Source organism: Esox lucius, chromosome 16 (genome assembly GCF_011004845.1).
Source record: "Esox lucius isolate fEsoLuc1 chromosome 16, fEsoLuc1.pri, whole genome shotgun sequence".
NCBI classification, from domain to species: Eukaryota; Metazoa; Chordata; class Actinopteri; order Esociformes; family Esocidae; genus Esox; species Esox lucius.
The window spans coordinates 19,298,629-19,310,125 of NC_047584.1; the positions used below are offsets into that span (position 1 = coordinate 19,298,629).

The window sequence follows — 11,497 nt, forward strand, 5'->3', positions numbered from 1 at the left end:
TGGGCTGATCCTCTTAAGTCTGTCCATTGCTCCGAACCAATGGGGTGCTGGGACGACTACACGAGGGAACACTTTTAGTGTCACTGCTATTTGAAACACTTCTTTAGTGCATGCCAGGCTGTATGCCAGGCTGTATGCCAGGCAGACCTATCCTCCTGTAGGCTTCCAGTCCAAATCTTACCTAACATACCTGATTCAGCTAGTTAATTTCTTGGTGAACAGCTAATTAAATCAGCTGTGCTTCATTTATCCTTGTTTTAGCATCCTGATCTCCTGAGCTCATATATTGTATATGCGTTTGGATAGCACAGTAGTATGAGGCTACGCTTTATAAAGGCCAGAATGAAGACCTATAGAATGGTCTCTTTCTCGAGCAAAAGTGAGACAAGCCACATGGTATAATATGATAGAAAACCAAACAAACAGTCCCTCCACTCAGCAACCAAACTGATCCAAGGACACCTGGTTCACAGAAACAAAGTAAGCCTTAACTTGTTGATGACCTATTTTAGAACTGTGTAGACCAATATATACAATAGACTACTCATCAATTCCTCACAGCAGGGTTGGGTTAATTTACAAAAGAAAGCAGTCAATACAGGATTAAAGTACTATTCATTCATTGATAAAAGCCTGCTTTGAAGCGCTGCTCAATAAGTTAAAAAAAAGAGAGAAGGCAAGTGTTTCTTTTAATTTTAATGTCATCTTCTGAATTGACGTAATTCAATCTGAAATCGTTAAAAACCATAACTGACATCTCACAGCAATCTCTAGAGGTGAATGGCTACCACAATTGTATGACTAAATGTTATCAATGACATGTGACCTCCTCAATAATCCAGTGTTTATTAATTAGTATGTTATTGACTTTATACAGCTGCAGAAAGGCAGGTGTAGCGTATTAGCCTACAGCTTATAGATATGCTTCAAAGGGCGAAAATACCATTATCTAATGGGAATGTTTGACATAACAAATGGTGCAAAATAAAGCCTATTACCAAGCAAAATACGCAAGTTCCAGCAATATATAAGTGACAGTCTAGACAACAAAATGTTGACACTATGCTAAATCCCAAATGAAACATTTCCCTCGAGGACATCATATTATATGCTGCAATGTGAACAATTTAAAATAATAAAAACTTCCAATACTTACAGAAAATATGTAGAATCAATGAATGACAGTATGAAGTCTCGCTTGCCAGCAACGTGTTGCATAGGGTTAACCACAGTAATGAAGGCTAATTCTCCAAAATAATTATAACGGTTGAAATTATAGGCCTATCATTTATATATCATTCAATATAATTCGGACTATCGAATCAACTGTCCCGGAGACAGGAAACCTGTATCTGAATGGGGAACATAATTTCACGTCCCTAAATTGTTGCTGGTTGGCAACGGTTATTACTTGATACAAAATAACTCCTTGCTACACTTCTTGCTCTTCAGAGTGCACTGCAGTCGTCATAACCCGAGACATACCGAAACATTGTAAACGAGTTCTCTGTAATCTCTCTTTAACATTATATTTAGCGCAAAATGATATGTATCTGTATCCACCTGCTCTCAGAAAGAATAATGTATAACCGGGTAACGGACACGCAATATAGCTTCTGGTGCAATCTAACCTTTAAAGTAGCAAGCGTTGGGCGCAATCTAACCTGAAAACAGTACGAGAAAGATCCTTGTTCTCAGCCGTCATTGGTTGTAAGTCATGTCGATCAAGAAGTCCCGCTGATCCATGAGCATCTGGTACATGTAGGCAAATTTCCATACGAGACTGATTAATAAATCAGTCATGGTATGATTGTGATTTTTTTTCGTTTATCAGTTGGTTTAATAATTTATATATATACAGGGAATATATACAATAATTGTAAGGTCACATTCATTTTATACAGGGAAATAGTTTTAAGAAAAATGAATGAAATATTTTGCTGTGCTTTGGAAGCTCCCAGTTTATACAGGTGAATGAAATTGACCTAACAAGAACACTATGTTGGCCCCCACATTGCCCTTCTACCCCCATGTTAACTCTAGTCTCAGGTATTTTCTTGATAAAAAAACAAACAAATTGAAGGATTTTCTTCCGGCTGTGATTCGGAAGGAAAATGAAGGCTAAATAGCATTCTACAGAAGTTCAAGTAATATGCATAGATTACGAAAAGGGTAGAGAAAAAATATACCAAATGTTTTCATTTCCCAGTGAACACCAATGGATCAATAATCAGAACACGGAAGCTGCATTACTAACCTCAGTCCTTAAAAAAGAAATCTCAGAGAAGTCACAGAGGCCAATAGTTACTTTGAAGGAGCTAAAGAGAGCACTGCATAACACTGGCCTGTATGGGAGGGTGGCAAGAAAGAAGACGCTCCTCAGAAAGTCCCATCTGAAAGTAAATCTGAAGGAAGCATTAATGTATGACGGTGGTCAAATGAGACCAAGTTAGAGCTGTTTGACCGAAACTCAGAGTGCTCATGCGGCATAAACCTAACACTGGCTTTGCCTCAAGTAACATCATCGCTACTGTGAAGTATGGTGCTGTCAACATCATGCTGTGGTTGATGCCTGTTATCAGCATGAACTGGGCATCAGGTTAAAATTTAGGGAAGAAGGCATGGAGCAAAACATACAGGGAAATACTGCGAGAGTCAGCAAAAAACTTGTCAAAGTAACCTCAATAACGTGGAACAGATTTTCCAAGAAGAATGGCCCAAAATCACTCCAACACTGTTTGCAAAGCTGGTACATACATAACATTGTTATGGCTGTACAGATCATTATTTTTCTCCTTCTGGCAATCTTTATTCCTTGTCATTTTTTTCAAGAATAAAAGTAAATAATGTGGAATTGCATCTGTGGATTCAACCAATAAAATTTGATTCAACTTTTTGGATCCCTATTTTACAGTTTGTGGAATGTGGCTGATTAAAACAGAGATTCAACTTTGGATCCATATTTTTATTCAGCCACACCTACTTGTCCATCCAACATCCCATCTTCCAGCCACTCAATTGTGACTGGCCCTTAAATTCCTCACTATTTTTATTCAGACACTGTTTCTCAAAACTTCTGTGTCAGATGACCTAGATCCTTTCTGTCTCAAGGTAACAGCCCTTATCATCACAGAGCCTCCTTTTCACCTTTTTAACCGTGATTTTCCCAGAGCTAAGAAGGCAGTTACAGTGAGTCCCATATTTAAAGGGGATGATCAACATTATCCTAACTGTTTAGGTCTATTTCTATTTTTCCCTTTATTATATTTCAAAGGTGCTAGAAAAACCTGTCAATAAAGCAATTGACTGGTTTTCTTGATGGTTTTCTTTATAGAATCTTTTGTATTCAATCTGGTTTCCCTTGCTGCTCCAAACCCTAAAGGTCTTAAATGAGGCACTGCCATTGACACAAAGCAACCTATCATCAGGGGAGTATCACAAGGCTCAATTTTAGGCTGCACACTTCTTGTATTTACATGAATAGCATGCAGCATAAACAGTAGGAAGCTCTTCAATCCACTTAAATGCAGATGATACACTATTACACACAGCTGGCCACTCCCCTGAACATGTGTTAGGCACTCTATAACAACTGTTGCCTTAGTATCCAGCAAGCTTTCTCTGCCCTTAACCTTGTATTGAACACATCTAAAACAAAGGTCTTGTATTTTGGTTGGAAGAATAGCCCCTCTTCCTCTGTAATGAATACTAGAGTTGAGGCTGTGGAGCTTGAGCAAGTCTACTCTATGCTTCTAATTCATCCATCACACAATCTGCTAAACTCATCCTGATTCAGGTGACGATCTTCCCCTTGCTAGATTTCGGAGATGTAATTTAAAGGTTGTGCGTAAAGGTGTATTGAGATTTGCCATCAGTACCTCTGACCATTTAAGCTAGAGACCAAATTAATTTCACATGTTTTGGCTATTCCAATGTAAAATGCTTAAACAGGTTTTAACTATGAACATCTAAATTTGCATACATATGTATTATACACTTTAATTACAATTAAAACATTCTTTCTTAAAATGATCAATATTGAGGGGACCAAACAAACTGTTTCAAATGTTTAGTTATTCACATTTCAGAATCTTCAATTTTATTTTTTATTTTAAACGGTTAAAGCAATGCCTAATACCTTTATTTGTAAAGTTCAAATATAGTTGTGAATAAGAATGTATTCTTAAATTAGTTGCCTGGAGAAATAAACGTAAAATGAATAAAATCTACTTCTAGTCAATGAGCATTCATTGTTCAAACAACCCGGTTTATATTGAAACATTAAGGCAGAAAGTGGTGCGATTAATCGCCAATACACTGAGGCATATTTGTCCATTGCTTTCCAACCTGAGTTTTCTTACAGTTACTTTTGAAACATTGCCTGTAGTCAATACGATTGCGAGACATACATTTCACATCTAGGCTACATTTTTTGAATCACTATTGATCCTCTCTGGCTAAATTATAGGCATACTACTGTTGTGGTAGCTTATTCTGATTTCTTATTTCATTCATCATTAGCTCCTCCAGGCTTCTTTCTGTTGGCCATAACTATGACTCGGTTTAGAAATGAATGAACTGCTACACTGGTGATATGAATATAGTTCAAAGATGTCTCTCAGCGATTCAGTATCCCAGAAACACATTAGTTATTAATCAATCAGTGCCTAGATATATCACATATCAAATGTAAGGAAATTTAAAGACCCACAGCTGCATACCTTTTAACTCTTCAGCATCTTCAGAGCAGCCAGAGTCCGGGAAAAGGTATCTGTTTTGTAGACTACCATGAGTTGCTAACATTTTCCAGAAACAAGTTGAGGAAAAGTAACCTAACGAAACATTGATTATCTTCAGTTAATCCTCACTTGAATAAAAAGGTTTTAATTTGAAATGTCTCAAAATAAAGGTGATCACTAGGGGAGGGCCCTTTAAAAAAAGAATTCTGTGGGGTGATGGCCCACAACATGATCTATTACCACTCCTCTGGTCATGCCCCCTGCCCATAGATACAAAGTTCCTATGAAGTCTTCAGAACATTAATCAACATAAAGTCAAATGGAAACCTCAGGGAAACGTGACATTAAAGCTCTCAAATTCAGCTATAAGTCATTTCATTTGTGTAAGTTATTAGAAAATTTGTGTAAGTTATTCTACCTTACTAAACTGGTAACATTTCTCAATGTTTCTTTTTTGGTTCATATAAGAACTTACTTTTCTAAGAATCATGAAAGGACGTTTAGGGAACATTTTGTGCTAGGTGGGAGGGGTTTGCGGTATATGTTCATGAATATATTTTAAATGAATGTCAGTGAAGAAAAAATTCCTTTTAACAATAAGGGCCTGGCAGGAGGCAAAACAACCTCATGGGAGGAATGGGAATTAGCATTAAATTAAGTGAAACAGACAACACAGGCAGAAGCACAGCACTAACAAAGATACATAAAAACGATCCAAATAGATACCACAGATATGGCCAATACACTGCAGCTAAGGTTTGAATGCTGAATACTAAATTGCATATGAGACATTATACCACATGTACGAACAACACTTACTATTTTTGTAATGTTGTAATTGCATTGATATCCAGTTCAACATACAATCCTGTTTCCCAAAAAGTTGGAACACTGTGTAAAAAGCAAATAAAAACAAAATGCAATGATATGCAAATCATTTATCCCTATACTTAATTAAATATAGTACAAAGACAACATATCAAATGTTGAAACTGAGAAATGTTATTGTTTTTGGAAAAATACATGGCCATTTTGAATTTGATACCAGCAACAAGTTTCCAAAAAATTTGGGACAGGGGAAAATATTCCATTTCACCTCTGTCCATCTAAAATGAGCTTGGGCCCAGAGATGGCGACAGTTGTTTTTGATCTTGTTTATAAATGGTTTGCATCCACAAATTTCATTGCAAAATATTGTGTTCACAATGGTTTTCGGAAGTGTTCCTGAGCCAATGCAACGATTTCCACTACAGAATTGTGTCTGTTTTTATTGCAGTGCCATCTGAGGGCATGACGATCAAGGCCCTCCAAAATTGGTTTTCGGCCTTGTCCCTTGCATTCAGAGATTTCTACGGATTATCTGAATCTTTTAATGATATTATGTACCGTAGAGGATGTGATCCCCAAACTCTTGGTAATTTTACTTTGAGAAACATTATTCTAAAATGGCTGCACTATTTGTCCACACTGTCTTTCACAGAGTGGTGAACCCCACCTCATCCTCACTTCTGACAGACCCATCCTCTCTGGAATTATATTTTAATATCCAGTCATGTTACTTGCCTGTTGTCAATTGACCTAATTAGTTGTGTGATATTCCACCAGGTTTAGTGTTTTAGCATTACACAACTTTTCCAGTCTTTTGTTGCTTCTGTCATAACTTATTGAAACTTGTTGCTGGCATCATTGTACATAATTTCATGATTTTTTTATTTACATCCTATGCACCTTGATGGTTTGTAGTATATGGCCAATCAAGGCCGGCTCCAGGCATAAGCAACAAAAGCGGCCACTTAGGGGGCCCGACTGCTAGGGAGCCTCAAACTTTTAGGGAGCCCCTGACCGATAGGGTAGAGGGGGCCCCAACTGAAATTTTGCTTAGGAGCCCCAATAGGTTAGAGCCAGCAACATGGCCACTATATAACAGCTAAGGGCAGTATTTAGTCGTTCCATTGTGCACAAGCGCAGCCCTTAGCTGTGATATAGTGGCCATATGCTACACCCCCAGATGCCTTGTTTCATAATTAAGGGTTTGTTAAACCAAAATTTAAATCAAGTTTGTACATTACAAATCATATTACCCAGAATGATTCATTCTGGGTAATATCTTTATATTACTCATCTGGTCCTCATTATCTTCACAGCATAACTGAGCTACTAATAAAGATCATTTATCAAGTGTCAGCTTTGTAACCCAAAGCCTGCACCCTAGAAACATTAGATTGTGTTCCAAGCATATCCGAATCTTCTTTTGGCACTGTAAAATGTAATGTTTCTACATTAAATACAACACTGCCATCTACTGACAATTTAGTTGGAAACCAGGAATTACATGAAACAGTGACAGCATCTAAAGCAAGTGGTACATTTTCACAACTTAGTAAAAGAATATTCCAAACAGCACATCAAAAAGGCAGTGGCTTCAAAACTCTAAACACAATTTCATTACATTTCAGGCTTACACATTGTTTGTAATTAATGAGTAAAATTTGTTAAAATAAATAAATATCATGTGAAAAAATGCATGTACTAATAAAACATTAACTATTGTTTTTAAGTCATTTAGCAGGCACTCTTATCAAGAATACATTTTCATATTGGCCTTGAGTGTATATCAAACCCAGCTCTGACATCACAAGCGCCATGCTCGTAGCAAATGAGTTACACTGGACATGTTAGTACAAGTACAGTTTATTATTCATTCAATCTCTCCTACTAATTTGGTTTAACAGTACACTTATTTTGAATCAACCGTTGTGTGGTGAAGGATGTCTATGAAAAAAATTTACGAACAACGTAAGGTTTTGAATGCAACACTGGCAACATTTCAAGTTATGAAAAATTGTGATGACAGTATGAAAGGCATACATAATTTTTTATTTAATCTTTATTTCCGTCATTTAGCTTTGCAAATATATAACAGTCAAAAGTCTGGCGTGTAAAGTGTATCAATAGGGACCCTTTTAGGTAAGATCCAAGACTTTTTATAACCAACAGTACAGTATTAGTATGTTATTTGAATAGTGAGATCTACATGGGGCAAAATAATAGTAAGACAGGCATAGTTGAAACCAAAATGAATTGCGTATGGATTTGTACTTCGTAAAACGAAAAAAAGAAGATATATTTGTAAATTATTTCATATTAACTGATATATTTTAAATAAACAATAAAAATAATAAAAATAAAAGCAAGCAATCGTGCTACCATGCACCTATGGATGCATTTAACCAGGCTGACCAATTCTTATATTCTTTTTCATTACCTTTCCTTACCAAACAAGTTTGCAGTTTTGAAACTACAGCCAATTACATTAACAGCAGTAGATTGGCTTTTTTTTTTTTATGCAGTAATAGCAGAAAAGTTTCAGTGCTGCATTACACCCAAGTTAAAAAAATTTTTTTAAACTGACTCAATTATGAGTTATAATAATAAAGCAATATACTTTTGTAAGGGTGGTCTTAACCATTCAGATCTTTATGCCAGAAGTAAATCAATGTTAGCAGTGCACATGCACACTGACCACGGTTTAAACAGGAATGTAAGCATCTGACCACAGACATAGATGAGAGTATTAATCTAAATGCAATCAGAAGGTTATAGTTTTTTAACGAATTGCATAACTAGGCTATATACCATTGGATGGGGTGAAATGGGTAGTATATATTATGGGTTGCAATTCATGGATCATGCACGTGGAGGCGCGATTGTGGTATGCTGGTGGAATACAGCAGTCTCCTGCGCGCCCACAAATGGTTTCACCCAACCAGGTAGGCTGCTGCATAACGGGTTGCCTTAACATCATAAATTGCACTGTGGCTGGAAGAGGGCACTTGCAAATGTCTAGTAATGCTATGCCTAAGCAGGTTTATACTCACCAGAATAACATAACTGATTTGAAGAAGACATTTAAATCTTCCGTTGTTCACTCTTCAAATTTTCTGCACTTGTGAGGAATTTCTCTGGATTTTTTTTAATCAAGTGCGCCTTTGGCTCCTTTCTCTGGTGCCAATTGCAAGTTGAAAAGTGGAGATGAATTCTACCGCTTTTAATCAAACGGACAGTGCAGGACTTTTCAATAAGACTGAAGATATATTTTGCTGTAACTTATCCTCAGTGGTGACTGATAATGGCTTCGTGGCGGTCACTCCGGATGAGACAAGTCTTTTTCTCATGAGAGTTGTGCAGATAGCCGTTATGTGCGTGTTATCGCTCACAGTGGTTTTCGGTATATTCTTTTTGGGCTGCAACCTTCTCATCAAATCAGAGGGAATGATCAACTTTTTGGTGACGGACAGAAGACCATCTAAAGAGGTAGAAGCAGTCATTGTTGGGGCATATTAGTTGCCTAAAGAGCGCTTTGGGAGACTTTGTCAAAATGACTTGTCCAACCACTAATGACCTGATGATGAATCCTCTATTCAACAACAGCAGAGAGAGAAATGAATGGTCAAGTATCCACATAAGACCCCGTTTCTAATGTTCAGTTCTTTTTTACAATCTAGAAGCTAGTCGAACAGTCAGAGGGACCAGGTGCTGCTGCATCATGTTGAGGCCAACATATTATAGATAGGTAGCTGAAATCTCCAACTAGCTGAAATTAGCTCCTTATTTGAAATGTGGACGCACTCTATTTGTTAAAAAGACAGTTTTTACTTAAAATACTATCTCACAACGAAGATGAATTAATTCATTCATTTTTTAACTGCAGAGGCTGTATATGGTTTTGCGTACAATATGCAAAACGGTAGTCTATAATGTTAGTCATGTGTCTAACGCGTTTGCTATTGAACATTTGTAAATTATTTGCCGTTGAAAGCATGAACGGTTGAGATAATATAAACATCATCGGTAGTGTATCTTTGTTTTTTGGAATAAAGTTATCCTATAATTATGTTGACGTTTTACTTTTGATTAACTCAGACTTTCGTCATATTGTTGTCAGTATTCATTTGAGACAAACCTTGCTTGTAGCCATATTATAATACATATTATAGCCTTTTTACAGTACCTATGTCTACAGCCACCGCCTTCATTTTAGAAGTGCTGCCTACTTTTCTCTTCCAAAACTGTGCAAATGTCATTACTTTGGCCACACTATTATGACAAAAATAATTTTGGAGTTTGTGTCTTGTAGCCTAGCCTTATGGTGAACAAACTGAAACCAGAGTAATGAGCAGGCTTGTTTTTTTCGGATGTATGCGAGGTCCTGGTTCCATTGATCAGTCTAGGATTTAATGGAAACCAGCCTGACAGCGATGGTTCCTTTATTAGACGCTCCGAAAACGTACACTCTAAATGAAAGGATGAAAACAACCAAACCTTTCTTGGGGTGTAAGAAATTGTAGTATAAAAATTTAGGCCACTATTTGTCTGGGGACTCCTATTTGTCTGGTATTATGACAGTTTGGTATTTAGGACTTATGTTGCTTTGATCAATTCATTCTCTCTGTCGTGATGGGCACATGTTGTCTATAAAATAGGCATCTTTCTCTTGATTACACTTGTTTTTTATTAAAATTATTTAAAAAACTATCACTATATCAGCTTATGTGTTTCACTGCAGTCAGTAATTGTGACAATTTCTCCTTTCCTGTCTGTATCATAAAGTTGTTCCTGTGTAGACCATTGTGCGGCTTCTCTCCCCTCAGTGAAAGCATCTATTGTTCTGCTCCTGGCTCACCTCACCTGGGCACCCAACCCCCAGCACCCCTCCCTATGCAGCTCCCCAGGGGGAACCAAACAGCACCTCCACAAAATGACTTGTCAAACCGAGCCAAGAAGGACGAAGCTACTACACAATCTGCTGCACTTTAATAGGCCACCTGTGCCCCTGCTCAAAATGGAAAAAATGTAAAGCTGAAACGCGTCTACTGTCGTTTCACTTCCTTCAAAATCATGTTTCCTGCCTGCCCGGCCTTTGAGGACAAATCAATATGGTGACCCAGCCCTCCCAGTTTACTAAATAGCATTTGACGCATTCTGATGAATTATGATTGGTGGACGGGAGCATAGGCTAGTTCCTAGCCACTCTGTATCTCACTTCATAAATACACTTGAATGCTAGCTAGATATGAGTGTCATAACAATTCTAGGATTTTTTTTGATAAATGTTCTTTAAAAATAACAGTATGCTATTAAGTATGTTGTCTGCACTTGGAAATTCATGATACTGCCATTTGTCCTAGATAAAACCTAAAGTACCGCAACTTTTTCATGCTTCAGAGTCAATTATGTTGAATGTGAGTATTCATTCAACACCATTCTGTACTCAAACCACCTGAGTTTATTGGATGGTGTGTTACCGACTAGTTGAAATGGTCAGCCATCCTAGAGATGTGTATGATTAGAATACCCTGAACAAGTAAATGCTAGCCTATGAATTGTGAAAACTTAACTTACCTACACTATATACATAGAATCTAGATTCTTTTATTTCTAAGACCTAAACTATGTTTGGGTCGTTCCACAAAATGAGTGCCTTTTGCATACCCATAAATAGTTAGGAAAAAATTGTGAACCACTATTTTATTTTATAAGCCTAGTGCTTAGATTGTTGGCCCTGAAACCAAAATGTTGCTGGTTTGAATTCTAGGGTAGACAATTCTTATTTTTTTAAATAGTTCTTGTGGCTTTAATTAAGGCACTAAACATTTACTCCTGTAAGTTCCTCTGAATAAGGGGGCCTGCTAAAGGATAAAAATGTCAAATGTAAATGAAGTGCCCTTTGATGTTGACCACATGGAGAAAAATTAAGA

The 11,497-nt window shown here is 37.1% G+C and overlaps 2 protein-coding genes and 1 long non-coding RNA gene across 7 annotated transcripts in view; 2 read left to right on the forward strand and 1 right to left on the reverse strand.

The window, feature by feature from the left end:
- Positions 1–1,620, reverse strand: part of galnt13 (UDP-N-acetyl-alpha-D-galactosamine:polypeptide N-acetylgalactosaminyltransferase 13) — a 43,005-nt gene extending 41,385 nt beyond the window's left edge. For all 5 annotated transcript variants that reach the window (XM_034286775.1, XM_010890791.4, XM_034286774.1 and 2 more), the window contains exon 1: positions 1,157–1,620. The gene's annotated coding sequence lies outside the window, so the exon portion shown is untranslated. The remainder of the gene's footprint in view (positions 1–1,156) is intronic.
- Positions 319–10,952, forward strand: LOC117592817. Its single transcript, XR_004574581.1, has 2 exons — positions 319–480; positions 10,391–10,952. It is a non-coding gene; the product is annotated as an uncharacterized LOC117592817 (long non-coding RNA).
- Positions 8,523–9,633, forward strand: rprma (reprimo, TP53 dependent G2 arrest mediator candidate a). Its single transcript, XM_029125806.2, has one exon. The coding sequence runs from the start codon at positions 8,772–8,774 to the stop codon at positions 9,081–9,083; it is 312 nt and encodes a 103-aa protein (XP_028981639.1). The 5' UTR covers positions 8,523–8,771; the 3' UTR covers positions 9,084–9,633.
- Positions 10,953–11,497: the final 545 nt, after the last annotated feature.

Excerpts from the sequence above, each read along its gene's own strand:
- rprma (XM_029125806.2), top strand. The coding sequence starts at position 8,772 with ATGAATTCTACCGCTTTTAATCAAACGGACAGTGCAGGACTTTTCAAT.